Here is a 19,940-nt window from a genome sequence, read left to right on the forward strand (position 1 = left end):
GTATCCAGGTTCACTTTTAAAATGAACACAGATACAATCTGAGAGGAGAGCTGGTCTTGTGGTAGCAAGCATGACTTGTCCCCTTAGCTAAGCAGGGTCCACCCTGGTTGCATATGAATGGGAGACTAGAAGTGTGAGCACTGCAAGATATTCCCCTCAGGGGATGGAACCGGGAATAGCATCTAGGTTCCAAGTTCCCTCCATGGCAGCATCTCCAAGATAGGGCTGAGAGAGATTCCTGCCTGCAACCTTGGAGAAGCCGCTGCCAGTCTGTGAAGACAATCCTGAGCTTGATAGGCCAGTGGTCTGACTCAGTATATGGCAGCTTCCTATGTTCCTACAGTATGTTCCTACTGTCATTCACACAAAGACATGTACAAGGGTACAGACATCACTAGAAACCACACACACACGTGTGCACACACACTCTGAGTCTGGCTTCAGCTCAGTTGGGCTCTTCCTCCTCCGCAGCTCAGCTCTGCAGTCAGCTGCTGGGTTCTAGAGAGAATTGATTGAATGCACATTTCCTTTCGTCAATCACCCTTGACTACAAGTGATTTGATTTTTTTAATTTTTATTTTTTTGGTGAATTATCCCTGTGGGAGCTCAGCCCCCACTGGCGGGCTTTAGTCTTTACTGCCCCCAAGTTTTCAAGGTTTATGGTGAGAGCGAAAAGTGTGGTTGGGGAGAATTACAGAAACATTTAACAGGATTATAATAGGTCACCTTTTTGCTTACAGCTTCCAAAATCTGGGCATTACATGGGCAGGGACCTTCTGTGTTACCAACAGCCTCATTTGCCAACAGCAGCATCCTCAGTCTATCTGCTAGAGGGCATAGCTCAGTAAAAACAGAAGCTTAAGTCAGCCCAAGTCCAAGCTAGTCCTCCTGTTAACAATCAACAATCTTGAGGTGGAAGGTACCCAAGAAATTAAAGACAAACATTAAAACAAACACCATTTAAAAACACACTGCTTAAAACAATATAACAACAATTTAAAAACAATTCAGAGCCATTTAAAAACCAATTACAATACCTAAAAACAATTTAAAAATCTTGGAAGGCCTGGCCAAACAAGTAGGTTTTTAGGGCTCTCTTAAAGGCCAACAACGAGCCTAAATTACGGATATCTGCTGGGAGTGCATCCCATAGGCCAGGAGCAGCTAGAGAGTCGCCACCAGACGTACCAGTGGTAACTGAGACGGACCTCTCCAGATGACCTCAACGTGCAATGGGGATCATACAGAAGAAGGCGCTCTCTAAGGTAGCCTTGACCCAAGCCATTCAGGGCTTTAAAGGTAATAACCAGCACTTTGTATTTTGCCCAGAAACATATTGGCAGCCAGTGCAACTGTTTTAAGACAGGCATAATATGCTCTCTCCAGGTTACCCCAGAGACCAGTCTGACTGCTGCATTTTGAACTAACTGAAGTTTCCAAACTACATACAAAGGCAGACCCACGTAGAGCACATTGCAGTAGTTGAGCCTGGAGGTTGCCCGCTGATGCACCACTGTTTTGAGATCATTCTTTTCAGAGAATGGACGCAGCTGTCAAATCAGTTGATAGAACTGTTGATAGAAAGTGCTCTTGGCTATAGCCAAGATACCAACGTGAGGCCTGGATCCAAGAGCACTCCAAAGCTGCATGCCAGTTCCTTCTGGGGGAAGGTAACCCCATCCGGCACAGGAAGATCTAAATCATCCCTCAAATTCTGATCCTCCACAATGAGCACCTCAGTCTTGCTTGGATTCAGCTTAAAGTTGTTATCCTTCATCCAGCCCATTACTGCACGTAGGCAAGCATTTAGGGAGTGAATGCATTTCATGATGATGATAAGGAGAAACAGATATGGGTGTCATCAGCATACTGATAACACCCTGCACCAAATCTCCCGATGACCTCACACAGCAGTTTCATGTAGATGTTAAAAAGCATTGGTGACAGAATGGAGACCCAAGGGACTCCATATAATAGCTCCCATTTTGAAGAGTAACCGTCGCCAAGCTCTACCATCTGGAATCTGCCCGAGAGATAGGAGCAGAACCATTACAAAGCAGTGCCTCCTATCCCCATCTCCTCCAGGCGATCCAGAAGGATACCATGGTCGATGGTATTGAACGCCGCCAAGAGATCCAAAGGAACCAACAGAGTCACACTCCCCCTGTCGATTCCTTGGGAAAGGTCATCCATCAGGCAGACCAAAGCTGTCTTAACGCCATAGCCTTCTCTAAAGCCAGTTTGAAATGAGTCTGAAAACTGCCTGGAGCTGGTTAGCCACCACTCTCTCAATCACCTTGCCCATCCATGGGAAATTGGAGACTGGCCTATAACTATCCATCACTGAGGGATCTAGGGAAGGCTTCTTAAGAAGTGGTCTAATCATTGCCTCCTACCCTCCCTCAGTGATGAGTTAATGATATTAACTAGGCCATCTCTAGGTCATCGCTGGTGAGAGCCAGCGTGGTGTAGTGGTTAGAGTGCTGGACTAGGACCAGAAAGACCCAAGTTCAAATCCTCATTCAGCCATGAAACTAGCTGGGTGACTCTGGCAGTCACGTCTCTCTCAGCCTAACCTACTTCAGAGCGTTGTTGTGAAAGAGAAACTTAAGTATGTAGTACACCGTTCTGGGCTCCTTGGAGGAAGAGCGAGAAATAAATGTAAAAATCATCATCATCATCATCATCATCATCATCATCATCATCATCATCTCCAACATTCCTGCGTGTCCACATCCTTAGGCATCACAGAGTGAAACTGATCCAATCTAATACTGCAGGAGGGATTACTGAACACCACCTTAATAGACTCTGCAAAAACAGTGGAGTCCAAGTCAGCCCGAATACAAGAGATTTTGTTTGCAAATAACCCATTGAAAGCATCACAGCGAAACATAGCCTCTGGGGACTGGTTCAAAATGGAAGGAGCCTGAATCAAACTCCTCACAACCCTGGACAACTCTGCTGAGCACAAACCTGCAGAAACAATGCGTGCAGACCAGAATTGGTTTTTTGCCGCACGGACCGTTTCCACATAAACCTTCAAATGGGCAATTTGCTGTGTCCTGTCAATTTTGAGCTGGGTTTTCCTCTACTTGCGCTCCAGTCACCTACTTTGCTGCTTCAGACCTGCAACTCCTACACCAAGGGGCCACTTTTAAAGCAGGTCGGAAGGCACACTTGGGAGCTATCTTGTCTACTGCCCTGGTGAGTTCCCTGTTCCAGGTTCCCACCAGGGCATCGACAGAATCACTGGCACCACCAACATTAAAACCCTCCTGCTGGGTCCAGCAGTCGTCGTGGGCGGACCATCTTAATAGGTCCTCCACCCCTGCAAGGCTGGATTGTGGCTGTGAAACCAACATTAACCAAGTAGTGGTCCGTCCATGACAGGCCTGCTCAACTTCGGCCCTCCTGCAGATGTTGGCCTACAACTCCCATAATCCCTGGCTATTGGCCCCTGTGGCTGGGGCTTATGGGAGTTGTAGTCCAAAAACAGCTGGGGGGCCTAAGTTGAGCAGGCCTGGTCCATGACAATGGGGAAACCACAGGATCCCCCACCCACGGAACACCCCCCTGATCCAAACAAAAGACCAAATTGAGAGTGTGGACGGCAACATGAGTTGGTCCTGAAACTAGTTGGCATAGCCTCATTGTTGTCATGGCTGCTGTGAACTTCAGAGCTGCACCAGACAAGTCAGCCTCACAATGGATACTGAAGTCCCCCAGCACTAAGAGTCTGGGTGACTCCAAGACCAGCTCCGTCAGCTCAGTTAGGGAGTCAGTTAGGCAGCGGGGTGGATGGTACACCAACAGAATCCCCAATCTATCCCTAGTTTCCAGCCTCAGAAATACACACTCAGTATATGTCAACTGTCTCACAGGGACCCTGGGATGCGGGATGGAATTCCTATCGAACACAACCACTCCATACACCCCTGCCCACTTCCCCTAGCTTGCTCCACAACAGAGTAACCTAGTGGGAGAAGCTGGGCCAAAACTGGGCCACTAGCGCCCCGCTTCCAGGTCTCAGTTATACAAGCCAGGTTGGCTCCCTCATCCATGATCAAGTCATAGATAATTTCAGTCTCATTCTGAACCAACTGGGCATTGCAGAGGAGCAAAGCTAGGTTCTGTGGGTAGCTGGAACTGCTTCCTGAGGCCAGAGAGCTGACAGGGCAGCCGGAAGTGGAAATAGTTACCAAATTACTGGTTTCTCTTCCCCTGTAACGGCCAGCTGTTCTGCCAACACCAATTCTTCTATTCCCCACCACAACAGTAATAGCTGCCCTAGAGCTGCTGGACAACCCCCCCCCCCCACATCACCTGCCTAAGAGAGCCCAAACACATGACAACAAAAGGCCTAGTACAATCCAATAAAAGAACTAACAAACATCACCCAAAACCCCCAACCCCACCTTAATATAACCTCCCGCCAGACCCCAGTCCCACACCGAAGGCCTGGCACCAAAGGCTGGCCCCCACCTCCAGCCTTCTTCCTATTTATGCTCCCAAGGCCACTATAAGCCATTATATTTGCAAGGCTACTGAACTGAATGATTTGTCCATCTTAGAAATAGTATAAATTAGGGATTCCAAATTTGTTGCTGAACAACTCCCATCACCCCCAGCTACAATTTATTGTGACTAGAGATCATGGTAGTTCAGCAACACTGAAGGAGCAGAGGTTGGGAACCTCTGGTAAATATTAAGGAAAACAGAAGGCTTATCTTCACAAGGACAGGATTGACTACTGTAAAATGTGGGAGAGGTGCTATTTGGAATATGCTAGATATGGAACAATATTTGGAAGTGAGAAAACCACTGATGTGAGTAAAGTATGCAGCCATGTATCCTAATGGGCACAACTTTGTGAGAGGTCTGTTGAATACAAAACCACAAAGAAACAGCAGAAAATACATGTCAACTAAATTGGTTAACAATTTATTTCCAGGCTCAATTCAAAGTATGGATTTTGACCTTTAAAACCGCAGATGTCCTGGGACCAAGTTCCTCCTATAGCTTCCTCCTATACAAACCTGCCTGAGTACTGAGATCTACCATTGGGAGCTTGCTCCAGGTCCCCCTGCTGTCACAGGTGCAGTGGGTGGGCACAAGGCCTTTTCTGTTGTGACACCAGAAATTTGGGTGTTCTTCCAAAGAAAGGCCACCTGGCCCCATTGCTGCTTGCTTTTCAGTGAACTTCTAGGATTTGGTGTTTTTTTTTAGAACAGGCACCCATGGGTATGGTGGTGTGTTGTTTTATGTCTGTTTACAGATGATTGAGTTGTTTTAAGATAATTGTAGATTTGTTTTGTTATTGCTTGACCTTATGTCAATACATCAGTGGTGGCACATGAACGCGCCTCTGGAGGGGCAGCGGGAGGCAACTTTAAGAGTAAATTAATTTGGTGCTCACCTCCACCACGGCGGCACCTGAATGCTGTTCAGAGCCACAACGTGCTGCCCAGCAGCCCCTGCGGTGGGGAAGGACTTCCGCCACTCACCTGGCCGCTGGCAGGGGCTCGACTCCGTGGAAGCCAGGTGAGTGCCGGAGGTGCTTCCCCACCGTAGGGGCTGCTGGGTGGCACGTTGCAGCTCCAAATAGTGTTCAGGTGCCGCTGCGGCAGAGGTGAGCACCGAATTAATTTACTCTTCAAGGTGCCTCCCACCGCCCTCCCAGAGGTGCATTCATGGGCCACCACTGCAATACATCATGTATTGAAATAAAAAATCGTGGCAGATGAGTGGAAGTAGAGGAATCATTAGAAAAGTGTTCCGGAAGGGAATGTCTGAGCGCTTGGGAGCATATTGCTGAATGGTACAAGGGTTTGTCCTCTGATAGCTGACAACAAAGTTAACACCTTTTCATCATGTATTAAAAACTTGAGGGTTGCCAATTCTGAGTCAGCAATTGTTGGATCAGTCCTCTGGCTCACCATCCTCCCCTGCCCTCTGTGGGGTAAAATCAGAATCCAGGCTCCCGGGGGGAAAATAGGACCTTGGTTACAATTTGTTAAGTGCTGTTAATGTCTAACTCAATCTCATTGGAATCTGCATAGGAGCTTTACTGAAATGAATTACGGTCAGACAGCAAGGGAACTTGGTGGATAGTACCCCATGAAGGTTTTTCGCACCCGGCTTTTAGTTCACATCTCCTCTGGAATGGAGGTGTGCATTCACATAAGCCAAATTTACCCTGAAGTCCCCACAAGCTATCAGGGAGCATTTCACACACAATTGGGGTTTTTCATTGTGCGTTTGAGTGTAGCGCCCAGGGGCGTAACTACTATTAGGCAAGGGGAGGCGGCTGCCTGGGGGCCCCCACACCTCGAGGGGCCCCCCAGAGGCAAGTCACATGTGAAGTGTGTGTATGTGTATCTGTGAGGGGCCCATTTTAAATTTTTGTCTCTGGGCCCACTCCAGCCTTGTTACACCCCTGGTAGCCCCATTTATGTTGGGGTAAAAAACCCCACTTTTTGTATCAGGGTTTTGTTTGTTTGTTTGTTTGCTGAACTGAACTTCGAACTTGCAGTAAACCCTCGCAGAAAATCCATGGTAAAGCTGCTGCCTGGGAAACCTCATGGCCTTTCTACAACATGCCCAAATGTAGTTATAGCCAGGGACAAGCCTATGAGAGAACATAGAGACATTATTTGATGTGTTTCCTTTAACCAGATAAAAGTAAATATACTTTTAGAAGTGCATTCAATGAAATAAATATTTGTGCTTGCAGAATTCTTACACAGGATGTCAGTGAACAGATAATTACCGTAAGGCTAATTCTTTAAAACTGCATTTTTTATTTTACTAAATTATCTATATTAAAACAAATCTGTGCCTGGTGTAGAATTTTACTGCATCAAGTGTTACAAGCAGCAGAATGCATGACATGTAAGAACAAGTGTTAGGAAACTTGGAAATAAATTAGCATATAATTTACAAAAGCAAATAAAAATAATAACAATGTAACAGTGTACCGCATTAATACTGCATATAAAATAATAAGCAACTAATCACAATAATAGAAAGTTTTTTTCATTCTGTACTGTTAAAGGAAACTTATGTGATATCCATACCATTAATAAAGACTGGATTCTAGGTTTGTATTTTTTGACAGGTTAAATGGTAGGCATTATTGTCTTTCAGTACAATAGCTTTATAGTTGGTGGCATTGCTCAGTGGAAATACCACCAACCTTTGTGAATTTAATACTCTGCTACTGAATTCCTAGCAGGGGCGTAACTACCATTAGGCAAGGGGAGGCGGCTGCCTGGGGGCCCCACGCCTCAAGGGGCCCCCCAGAGGCAAGTCACATGTGAAGTGAGTGTGTGTGTATCAGCGAGGGGCCAATTTTAAAATTTTGTCTCTGGGCCCACTCCAGCCTCGTTACGCCCCTGATTCCTAGGCTTCTCATCTTTGTGTAGCCTATACAAATGGTCCTATGGTCATTATTTAGGAATATAATACTTTTAATATTTTAGCTTAGATTATATAGATGGCTATAGTGTATGTAGCAGCAGCAATGTCCTGTGCTGTAGAACCCAATGATTGACCTCATTTATTCAGGCTTTTCTTTCAGGTCTGGAGCAACACATCAGTCCACATGTAATCCCAAAACATTCTGTATTTCATTCCCTTTAGCAAGGCTAGTCAACACTGCTCCAGGGAGATCCTTAAATTCCAAACTCAATGCTCTTCTATGCTGCAGAGTAAACACTGGACTCCCTGGTCTTCTAGCACCAATTAAACAGCAAAATGTGTCCTGTGGAAACACTATTTGCAATATCAAAGTCCTAAGTGAGGTAAAAGGGACTTTGCTTGAACGAAACCCATAATTTCTTGTTAGTTGGAAAGTCAGATTAACTAATAAATATATTCATGCCTCAGAGCAAACCAGAGTTATAGACTGTAGTCTCTTGCCTGGAAAATGCCCTTGCAACACCTATCCCTTTTATCATATTTTTACGTAGTCAAGGTATGCTAGCACCAAGATATGTCATTAATAGACTGATGTACAAGGGTCATTCACTTGTTGGCTACATTGCCCTTTATGCCTACAAGTTAACTCCCAAATCTATATATATATTTCCTTTCCCATTTCAATGAGAGCTATGTACATTACGAATGAGAGCAGTAAATGACTCCAAGTAAACACATTTGCCAGAAATGAAATGCACTGCTTACAGATGTATGAAAGTGAAACATACTGTCAAGAGGTAGAACATGACAGGAGTACGATGGTAATGGGTTACAGAAAACCCCACTGATGGATTGTCAAGGGTGTGGTTTCTTTTCTGTATAGTACAATACTCTCTCTTTCTTTCTATCTCTCTGTTTGTACGGTTAATTCACATTAGTAAATATTGTTCAACACATTTGGCTTACCGCAATTTGTTAAATATACTGACACATTTAGAAGATATATACATGTTATAAAAACTTGTCTCATTAAGAGTATTCTTTTTATAAAAGTGCCATTTGACTTCTAGTGTTAATACAAGGTGGTGGTGTTCACATCATCTCAATTGCACTACAACAAAGGAGGCAAGTTGGACACAAAAGCACATTCATCAAGTACCTGCTACAAACTGCAAGTGTTCAAGTACAATATAATAATTAAACAAGTACCCACTTTCCTTATCTCTTTGTTGTGTCACTGACAAAGCAGGGAATGGGGGAGAAGTATGGCCATTAGTATCAGCTCACACTGGATTATGGAATCTATTTTACCCAAGGAGCTTGGCTTCACATTTAAATACAATTCAGAGTATTAACATATTGATATGGTGAATATAACAACTATGATACTTTGACTTGAAAGTTCCCATAAGTTATGTATTCTTTGGTTGTTTAAGAGTCTCCAAATGTGGGTTTGTCCATATTCTCTCTCATCTACTGTCTCTCATAAATCAATGCTTTCCTATTGTAACAAGGAAGAAAACTGAAAACCCACTGGATATTTCAACATGATCAGCAGAAGACTATTGTACTACACAGTCAGTTTATCATTTGTAATTACAGAGTAACAAAACCAGTTAGGTGTCTGGAAAATGAAATGCCTCTCTGTAACTGAAGTGATAAAATAGTGAATATGAAGACGTTAGCCTTAAGCATTGTTTACATAGGCAGTGAAATAGTAGGAAATGCGTTCTTCACCATTGTAGTACAACTCCTCCATTGTATTGATATATTCCCTTTTAGTGGAAAACCTGGTTTAATTGTAACATGAGAAGATGGCTATAAACTGTAGCTTGTATTTCTTTATTATCTGATGCACCCAGGCAATCTGTTGCATCTCTTAACCCTATGTTTCTCATTGTTCTATTTTAGTTTAGCTTTAGATATGGCTCACAGCAGTCTTCAGGAAATATGGATTCTTCTTAGATGAACAAAGAAAAATACATTTCTTTTATTTCTGGTTTATAATTGTTTCTAAAATAATATTCCCAAAACCATTTCTTTAATTTAAATTGTGGTGCTATGTAGTAAGATAAAATAGTTATTAATTATAAGCTATGACAAGATTTTTAAAATTCTTCTTTACTTCTGTAGTTGACTAAACCGTAACAGCTACATTTTAAACAATATTAAATACAAATGGATTCAGTGTCATTGCTAAGTCCATAATAAAAATTATCTTAATGGTCCAAGGAGGTAAACAGACTATTGGATTTAGTCAAAAGTACATATATGTTCGACTATAAGTTACTCTGTATGCACTGTGTGTATTTTTCCAATTTGGCATGCCCTCCTTATACTGTGTCCAGCACTTTGGATGAATAAATCCCACTTCACAGAAGTTAAAATAATATTGAAATTCTGTCAGCTGGGGCTGACCAGTGGTTACATTTTCCACAGGGTGATGCATTTACAAAGACATCTTTCTGGTTCCACTGTGCAGCAATCTTTGATGGACATGTTTCCACAATGAAATAGCAAGGCACTTTCAATTTCACAGGGGGTCAATGTCCTTGGCAGGTCTTGCAGCACATCTGTCTGAAGTATGCTCGACTGCAGAACTTGAACTTCAGCACCAGTGGGCAATAAGCCACTTTGTTCACATCTTTGCATTCTATTGAAAACATACAAGGACAAAATAATTAGATAGATTTTAAACACACAGAGAAAAATAAACAGATGTAACATAAAATTTGATACAAAAAAACAAATGAAACAAAGTTGTTCCTGGATTTCTTCTGTATGAACTTCCCATTCTGGCACGGAGTACAAAATAATTTTAAACTTTAAAAAAGACCCTGCCTACACACTTTAACCAATAACCATTTCCAAGTACACACACACACACATACACACACACACACACACAAACAAACACACTGTTCTTTAGGGATTTGATTACTTGTAATTGCTTATTTACATTGTAATTACATATTTACAGCTTTTTCTCCCAGAGTCTCTTTGATTCCTCAACAAGTTATCCAAAATCTAGCTGAAGTTGTGCTATTTGATAATATGTTTAGGTTAGTCTTTGACCTAAAACATGCATTGCAGGTGTCAATACCAATATCCAGACTAACACTGTCCTTGCAAACTCATATTGCACAAGCACAAGGATATCCTAGCCAGATGCGCTAAGTCACGAGTTTGCATTTCTGACAAGTGTTGCACTAGTACAAACATGTTTGTGCCTGTGCAACAAGATACTCCTCCAACAAACAACTCCTGCTGTAAATCTCTTCCTCATATGTTTTGCAGGGAACCTTTGAGCAAGAGTGCAACTCTGAACACACCTGTGACTTCACACGGTTATGTGAGTTACTTACACTAGTGCAACTTGGTTTGTTGTGCAAGTGCACAACTTGGTTTGTTGTGAAAATTAACAATATAAAAGAAATTAAGGTTAAAATTCATCAGTATCCTGTAATATTAACACATTTAACTATTTTGTATAAATAAATATTCACACCAGGGCTAACAAATGCTTGTTTATTATGAAGCTTCAAATCCAAAGACCAAAATACAGTTGAGCGTTTTAGGATCTATGTTCAGGGAAATCCAGTCAGATAAGATTACTCCAGAATCTAGCATCCAAATAGCAACAATCTACAAATTTGAGGGTCTATTCACACAGCAACACTGAAACTGATAAACTGATCAGCATAGCAATTCAGCACCCTTGTATTTAGGGCACAAGTTCAGTTGGCTGATGACCTATCTGTTTGTAGCTTAGTTCTTTCCTTTATATAGGAAGAAAAGATATTTCTGCATCTGGGCTTCTGGATAGCCCCACAGTGGTTAAGATAAGTTGTTGACTGATTTCTGTCTCTGAATGAGAGACTAAAGTGAATCAAAGACCACATGTGAGCTCGGTAAGATATTCCCTTCAGGGGATGGAGCCGCTCTGGGAAGAGCAGAAGGTTTCAAGTTCCCTCCCTGGCTTCTCCAAGATAGGGCTGGGAGAGATTCCTGCCTGTAGCCTTGGAGAAACCACTGCCAGTCTGTGTAGACAATACTGAGTTAGATAGACCAATTGTCTGACTTAGTATACAGCAGCTTCCTATGTTCCTATGTAAAGGAGTCAGCACTCTTCTTCAACTCCCTCCCCAAACCAACATTGCCATGAAGTTTTTTGTGTAACCCCATAGGCTTAGTCCCAAACTGAAACAATTTCTAAGTACATGGATTTGTACATGTCTGTCCCTTGTTACTCCAGCTGTCTTCAATGCTCCTCTTTCCTCAGTGGTTTTCCCACTGTTAAATTTAGATCGAAAGCTTTTCTGGACAAGGACCTCTCTTTCTCTCTCTGCTTATCTTACTACATAAAGTGATATGTGTACTGGTGGTGCTGTATATACATGCATACATACTCTGGCTTGGATGAAAAGAACTGTGCGGCTAGTTACGCATGACAAATCTGTTTTGAAATTGAAGGGAGCCTCCAAAGTGGTTTGTGATATGGCACAAGAGACTGATATTCAAATTAAAAAGTCACAGATCTCATAGTATGTCCACATATTTGGTTATGCCTAAAACAGCTCTTTGGATTCTGAAAAAAATATACAAATGCCAGTTCCCAGAGTTCCATCACATTAAGAAACAGAACCCAAGGAAGAGCTATACAAATAAATGGGTGGCCTTATGTGCAGGCGCAGAGTCAGCCGAGCAGCGGCCTGGGTCCAGCCCCGCTCGGCGGCCCCCTCCACATACGCCCATGCATGTGACGTCATGTGCACGGGGGTGTGGCTCAGGCTCCAGAGGAGCCCAGAGTGAACTATCCCCTCCCACACCCAGGCTGCCAAGAGCCCGGGTGAACTCTCCTCCAGTTCTTTCAGGCAGCGCCGACTGCCCGATAGGACATTTCCCCCTTTCTCTCCCTCTCTGGAGGGGGAGAAAGGGGGAAACATCCTATCGGGCAGCTGACGCCGCCTGAAATGATGAGCTGAGAGCTCGCTTGAACTCTCAGCAGCCGGGACCATGCGCCTTTGAGTTTGACATAATGCGAAAGGGGCTGTGGCCTGGGCTGCCGAGAGCCCAAGCGAGCTCTCAGCTCGTCATTTCCGGCAGCGTTGGCTGCCTGATAGGACGTTTCCCCCTTTCTCCCCCTCCAGAGAGGGAGAGAAAGGGAAGGTGCTGCCAGAAATAACTAGCGGAGAGTTTGCCTGGGCTCTCGGGGGCCCGGGAGTGGGAGGGGGGAGTTCGCTCTGGGCTTCTTGGAGCCTGAGCCATAGGGCTTCCGCTGCCTTTTTCATTGGCAGCCCGGGTTCTTTGAACCCATTAGCACAATGGTGGCTACACCCCTGCCTAAGTGAACAAAAGCTTCTAAGCAAAAAGGTTGCAATCTAACCCAGCTAAGGGTGGGGGATCCCCCCCCGATGCTGATGCCAAAGAAGGTTCTTTTGATTCAAACCAGAGTGTGTACTCCTACAATCAGTATACATATCACTTTACTATTGATAAAATGATAAATAAGGTGTTACATATCACTTTACTAGCTACAAAGAGTATTAGAAGCAAAAACAAACAGACAAAACCCTCAGATCCTTGGGAAGAGTTGTAGTTCAGTGGCAGAGCACATACTTTGAATGCAGAAAGCCCCAGATTCAATCCCTGGCATCTGCAGTTAGGGCTGGGAAAGATTCCTGTCTGAACCCCTAGAGAGAGCCACTACTAGTCAGTGTAGACAATACTGACCTAGAAGAAGGACCAATGGTCTGATTCAGCATAAGGCAGCTTCTTATGTTAATGTATCCCTTAACTATGATTAAAGCTAGTAGTGGGAATTTGCATATATAAGAGGGAAGATGCTAATGCATGGCCCCTTGTCTTGTGTTAGTTGACTGCTATGTTTCCTTTGTTCACATTAGCCCTGCAACTATCCAGGAAGAACACCTTTCTGTGGAAAACATTATTATAAATCACTGGCCCATATACAACACAGTGAAACATAGGTGGATCAGCACATCTTCTTTGGAATACCCACCCCCCCATTCGTTCAGCCCCCTCCTTAGTGGCTTTTGAGGCCTTTCTCAACTACCTTTCCCCCCAGGCTTTTGTCCTTCAATTTAAAAACAACAACAACATTGCTATTGTTATTGTTCACTGCCTAGTCTTTGGAGGAGGCGGTATAAAAGAAAATTTTAATAAATAAATAATAAACTGTGCTGCTGTGCATGTGCAGCAAAACACTGACCACGCTGTGGCAAAACAGGGCTATTCCACTCCCACGTAAAATGGCACACGCGCGCACACACACACACACACACAGAGTACTGAACTGCCTGCATTCCGCTGCACTGTATTGGGGCCACTGTTAGACTGGTGTCTGATTCCAACAAACCAAAAACATTATCTATTTAATTTCTTACATTCAGGGTTTTGTCCAAGTGTACTTTTAATGTATTGCTATATTTAATTTCAGAATAGCATGCTGTTCTCAGCTACTGAAATGCCTTAAAAAACAAAGCAAGTAAACTGAAAATTTTAATTGAATAAATTTTTTTTGAATAAAGCACCGATGAAACTTCACCAAGGATACTGGTTGAGGTGACCTTGCAAATGTGGATTCAGCTGACATCTGAATTTTCAAAAACACAAGTCTGTATTTCTGCTTTATCAAATACATGCTGTCAGTATTTCACTTTGAATAACAAATTTATTGTTACCATCATCAGTGGCAGCTTGCCAAACTCTGGCCTACAATGCATGAATTTTCCAGTTAAATGTCTGTATAACAAAGAGCTAAAGCAGATGTTAATTGTGATAAGATGTCATCACTTTATTTCATTCATTTGTACAACTTTAAATGTTTGTTTCTGCTTGTTTTTGAACTGATAGTTACAGATTGCTAAAGTTAAAATTGTGTGTAATTTTATCTATGATGCAAGAAGCTGGCTCTAAAAGACTGAATACAGAGCATTCCACTCATGTTGTAAATGCTTTTACAGACTTATAACTAGAAAACAAAAACTATAGTGGGCAAAAATTAATCATTTATCATGGAAACAAAAAGCAAGTTACTGCTTATGATAGCTGTAGCTACTTTCAGACAAGACAAATTCACACTAGTTGTCTGGCATAAAAGTGGAATGGAGAATTACAAATCATTTTCTTTTCATTTGAAAGCAGGAATATAAATTCAGAAAAAACAGGTTGCTCACCTGATGATCTGGTAGTGATCTGTTTACATCCATTAGAAATGGGTTCTGTGCCTGCGCGGAAGCCTCTTGGTGTGGAGTGCCACAGCTTCTCGTGGTGTTTCTTCCCTGCCCCAAGTGACTGCTATTTAAGTGGGAAGAATGCCAGCGTTCCAGTTCCTAGACAATTACTAGAGCAGGTGACCATCCTTGCAGTAAAAGACAGGTGAGTTCTACTATGGAGACTTGAACTACAGCAGTGGGGAGGTTTGGGAGGGTCTAATGGATGTCAACGGATCACTACCAGATCATCTGTTATAGGTGAGCAACCTGTTTATCTGGAGGGTGATCTGTTGAGCTCCATTAGAAATGGCTGTTTAGTTAGCTCATGCAGGAGGAGGGAGAGGTAGTTATTGCAACACCCTTTTAAGAACACCTCTCCCAAAATCAGTCTCTGCTGCAGAGCTCAAGTCAATGGCATAATGTCTAATAAAGGGCAACTGATTACCAGGTTGCGGCCTTGCAGATGACCTTGAAGGATATGCCAGAGAGATGGGCAGCCGATGTTGCATAGGCCCTGGTAGAATGCTCCCGAATGGACTTAGGTGGGTCCACCTTTTGATGTTTATATGTTAGAAGGATAAGCTCTACCAGCCAGTGGGATAAGCGTTGTCTTGAAATGGAGTGGCCTTGTGACTTCCCTTTATAAGAGATGAACAGCCTCTTCGTTTTTTTGTATAGCCTGGTCCTTGCCAAATAAAAAAGAAGTGCTCGCCTAACATCTAGCGAATGCAGAGCCTTGTCAAGAGAATTGGCTGGAGATCTGAAGAAGGTAGGTAGCACCACGGTTTAGGTGAGAGTCTGAAACTACCTTAGGTAGGAAGGATTCATCTGCATGCAGCACCACCTTGCCAGGGTAGAATCTTCTATATAGTTTATCCATGCACAACACTGTCCGCTCACTGACTCTGTGAGTGGTTGTGATTACCACTAAGAATGCCATTTTTAAAGAGACGAATTTTAGATCTGCTGAGGACAATGGTTCAAATGGGCTTTTCATCAAGGCCAAGAGTACTAACAAAATGCTCCCTTGTTATGTCAGTTGTCTTATTGGTGGATATAAATTGCCTGTAGGAAGCTCTTGCAGCTGGGGTGGGAGAAGACAGACTTCCCATCCCAACCTGGATGTTTGGCTAAGATAGCTACCTTGACTGATACATTGGATAAGCCAGATAATTTCAGAGAAGTTAGGTATAGAATTGTCTCACAGATGCCTAAAAGGGCAAAAACCCTTTGAAGATGCATAACATCTGAACCTTTTCCACTTGCTAGCATAGTTTTTTCTAGTGGAAGTTTTTCGTTGGTTCAACATAATATCATTTAGTAGCCTATCCTCCAGTTTCAATGTGGCTATGTCTGGGTGCAGCACCTGGCCATCCTTGCGAGACAGAAGATTTGGAAACTGAGGAAGCCTTCTGTAAGTGTGGTTGGACAGTCTGAGAAGCAGTGGAAACCAAGATTGCCTTGGTCACCATGGTGTTATCAGAAAACATGCTGCTTGACAAATCAGTAGCTTTGCAACTACCCTCCCTATGAGCGGAAGACCCCCGTAGACATGTAGACAAGCTCCTGGGTCAAGTCCATCTGGAATGCATCCCCTAAAGACCATGGGTCATGTTCTGCTCTCAAGCAGAATTTTTTGCATTTGGTATTGAGTGAAGTTGCAAATAGATCTATCCTGAGTAGACCCCAGGCCCTGAAGATTGGTGTTATGTATTCTTGGTTTATTTCCCATTTGTGCTGACTCATCTGGGTAAAAGATCGACTCAGGTCATCCACCAGCACATTGTCTGTTCCCTTGATGTGTAAAGCTTGGGGATGGATGTGATTTCAAATGCACCAGTGCCATATTTGGATGCTTAAGGCACAGAGAGATCTGGATAGTTCCCCGCCTGCTGAGATAGGCAATCACAGTGGTGTTGTCCACTTGGAGCTGCACCGTGTTGCCTCTGAGCATTGGCAGTAATGCCTTCATCCCTTGAAATATCATGAGGAGCTCCATGAAATTGATATGGAGTCTCTTTTGGTGAGAATTCCAGTGTCCCTGGACTTTCTTTCCATTGCAGTGGCCTCCCCAGCCTGTCATAGAAACATCTGTTGTCATCCATATGAGGGTAGATGTGTTTGGAAATATACCCCTTGTAGGAGGTTCTCTGGGGGCTTCCACCAGTTCAAAGAGTGAATGATTTGGAGAGGAATGTGCAGGTTTTTAACTGGTTGTCTATATTTAAAGAGAAGACAGAGAGGAACCACAATTGCAGTTTTTGCATCTTTAAGAGGGTGTAATGTACTATTGCCTTGCAGGATGCCATGAGACCCAGGAAGCATTGGATTTGTCTCACAGGCTGTGATGGTTGAGACATAAACTGAAGAATCAATTCTGAGTTAGCCTGGAACCACTCCTGAGGTAAGTAAGCTCTCCCCATCTCAGTGTCTAAGATTGGGTATGGTATGGATTTCACTGGATCTAAGCGGGACTTCTTCCAGTTTACCTCTACTGCAAGGTCCCACAGCAGGTGCAATAGATATTCTATCTGAGAAAGTAATTCTTTTCTGCTTCTTGAGGCCAGTGCCAATCATCCAGAATAGGTATAATGCCATGCCCCTGGTTCTGAGGTGTGCAATAATTACTACCATGCACTTGGTAAAGAAATGGGGGGCCATGCAGAGGCCAAAGGGTAGAACTTTGTATTGATAAATCAAGTTGCCCACTAGGGATGTGCACAGAACCGTGGTGGGGAGGCTCGAAGATGGCGGGGGTACCGCTTAAAGGGTGGGGGAGGGTGTACATACCCCTCTCATCGCTTTCCCCCTGCCGGCGTCCATTTCTGTAACAGCTAATCGGGGCGACAGCGCACATCCCTGCCGCCCCGTTGGCAAGATATGGCGAGTTGGCGAGTTCCAGACGCGGCTGCACATGCTGGCACAGGTGCATGTGTGTCGCCCGTGCACCTACTGGTGCGCACAGGTGCATCTGGAACTTCCAGCCATATTCAGCTGCTGCCCTGATTAGCTGTTACAGAAATGGACGCTAGTGGGGGGGGAAGTGGCGGGAGGGGTAAGTGCACCCTTCCCCACTCTTAAAGCAGCACCCCCGCTACCGCCATAAAGGGCCTCTGAGCCAGTTCCATGCACATCCCTAGTGTCCACTGTGAATCTCAGGAACGTTCTGTATGTCTCCCGAATTCCAATGTGAAAATAAGTATCCTTTAGGTCTATTGTTGCTAGCCAGCACTCTTGATGCAATGCTGTCATATGATACTTTCTCAACCAGATAAACTTGCTTAGTTGTCTCAAGTCCATTATTGGCCGAATTCTGCCTCCCCTCTTGGGGATTTGGAAGTCCTCCCGCCTCTGTGCCCACCTTACAGGGACTATGGCCCCTTTTCCCAGCAGTTCCTTCACCTCTTCTAGCAGAGCAGGTGTTGCCTTCATATAGTGTATACCCTTGAAAAATGGTTTGGTCTTGAATTTTATAACATAATCCACAGAAATTATTTTCAGTACCCAGCGATCTGATGTTATATGGTGCCATGCTGGAACATGAACTGCCAGTTTGATGTGGGCAGTCGCTGGTGTTATTGTTGGTGCCGTCAAGATGGTCCCAGCAAGTGTCTGTGGTGTCAAGCAGGGTGAAGGGGTTGGTGCTGGGGTGTAGGGCGGGTGGAAATATTTCTCAAAGATGTTGCTTCTGGCTCTCCACCTGTTTATGGTGTTGACCTTGATTACCTTTATTTTCAGCCTGGTAGTGGCACCTGTTGTAAGGCTGGTAGGGCTTTCTGTAGTTTCTCTTTTCTTGTTACTTGTAGACCAGCTTGGGCTTATTAAATGACCAGTACTTTGATGCATAGGTTGAGGAAGAAGCTGCTGTAAAAGGTCTTACAGTAGCCATAAATTTGGACTTTTTGAGCTTCTCCATTGTGGAGAATCTTGTCTTTCGTATTCCATTGAAGGGAGGCTGATCTAAGCCAAGCATGTTTTCACAACGTGATTGCGGATGCCATGGCTCTGGATTCTGAGTCAACCAGATGCTTGGCAGTACTCAATTGCTGACACATCAGTGTCTTTTTGAAATGTGCCTTGAGCTCCTCCAGGGACAAAGCATCCAGCTCTTGATCTAAACTGTCCCAGAGGGAATGGTTATCACCATGCAGGTAGAATAGTTGGCAATTTTTACTGATAGGCAAGCTGTAGAGTAAAATTTTCTGCCAAACACATCTAATTTTCTGCCTTCCTTGTCTGCTGGAGTTGTGTGTCTCCTTCCAGACCTTGAAGTGGTTGTGCAGTCTATCACAAGAGAGTTAGGGATCAGATGTTTTAGCAAGTATGTATTTTCAGATCCATGAACTCTATAAAGACCTTCCAACCATTTAGAGGTTGGGGTTTATGTGTGCACCACTTCCCAGCCACCCATGTGATAACTGGTAGAACCAGGAGGGCTACTGATTGTGCAGAGAGTGAACCCACCATAAAATTATAGACTGGGTCATCTATTGCAACCATCTGGGTCTTCAGAGCCAAGCCAAGAGCCTCAGCCATCTCTTTAATCTGAAGGTGGTATGCTTTCATCTCCTCAGTCGGGGACATATGGGCAGGTGATCCAACATCTGGAGAAGGGTCATGTTCAGTTTCTGGAAACTTGAAATCAGATTACCCATGGTGGCTGTCAGATCTTGGTGGAGAATCTGGGATTGGATCCTGGTGAAGAGGTGATCGAGGAGGCAGGGCCGGACTGGGGGCACTGAGAGGGTGGGGGAATTTATGTGAGGAGGGCGCCAGGTTTATTATTGATTGATTGATTGATTTTATTTTATTTTATTTTTATACCGTCCTGGCTCAGGGCAGTTTACATTTTTGGTTTCATTTAATAATTATTTTTTTCTGTTAACTTTTGATATCTGACCTCTGTTTTCTGTTACTTATAGGTTACTATAAATATTTCAAATGAAGTATCACTTGTAACTATTAAGAAGCACAATTCTATACTAATAAAATAGTTTGGATATATGTGTTCCTTCCTATGTCATCCAGTTTCTGCAAGTTTGTTAGAAAATGAAGTGGATGGCATCTTAATAGCACTACAATAGCACTGTTTTAAGCTCTCTCTCCCCACCAATTTCCACAAGATGCCTGCCCTCTCACCCCTCAGCCCCATACACCTCTACCCAAGAGAGGGAAATTATTTTCAGTTCCTAACAATATATATAGCGTCATAGAATTTCAAAGCATTTAAGCATATCATTGCAGAGAAATGGGGGTGAAGAGAAATGACGGGGGGGGGGG

General features: G+C 43.7%; 1 protein-coding gene across 7 annotated transcripts in view; it reads right to left on the bottom strand.

The window, feature by feature from the left end:
- Window positions 1–6,783: 6,783 nt before the first annotated feature.
- Window positions 6,784–19,940, bottom strand: part of ADAMTS6 (ADAM metallopeptidase with thrombospondin type 1 motif 6) — a 307,359-nt gene continuing 294,202 nt past the window's right edge. For all 7 annotated transcript variants that reach the window (XM_053298693.1, XM_053298688.1, XM_053298689.1 and 4 more), the window contains one exon: window positions 6,784–10,075. In XM_053298693.1, the coding sequence (XP_053154668.1) occupies window positions 9,966–10,075 (110 nt within the window). In that variant the 3' untranslated portion in view covers window positions 6,784–9,965. The remainder of the gene's footprint in view (window positions 10,076–19,940) is intronic.

This window comes from Hemicordylus capensis, chromosome 2 (assembly GCF_027244095.1).
Source record: "Hemicordylus capensis ecotype Gifberg chromosome 2, rHemCap1.1.pri, whole genome shotgun sequence".
NCBI lineage: Eukaryota > Metazoa > Chordata > Lepidosauria > Squamata > Cordylidae > Hemicordylus > Hemicordylus capensis.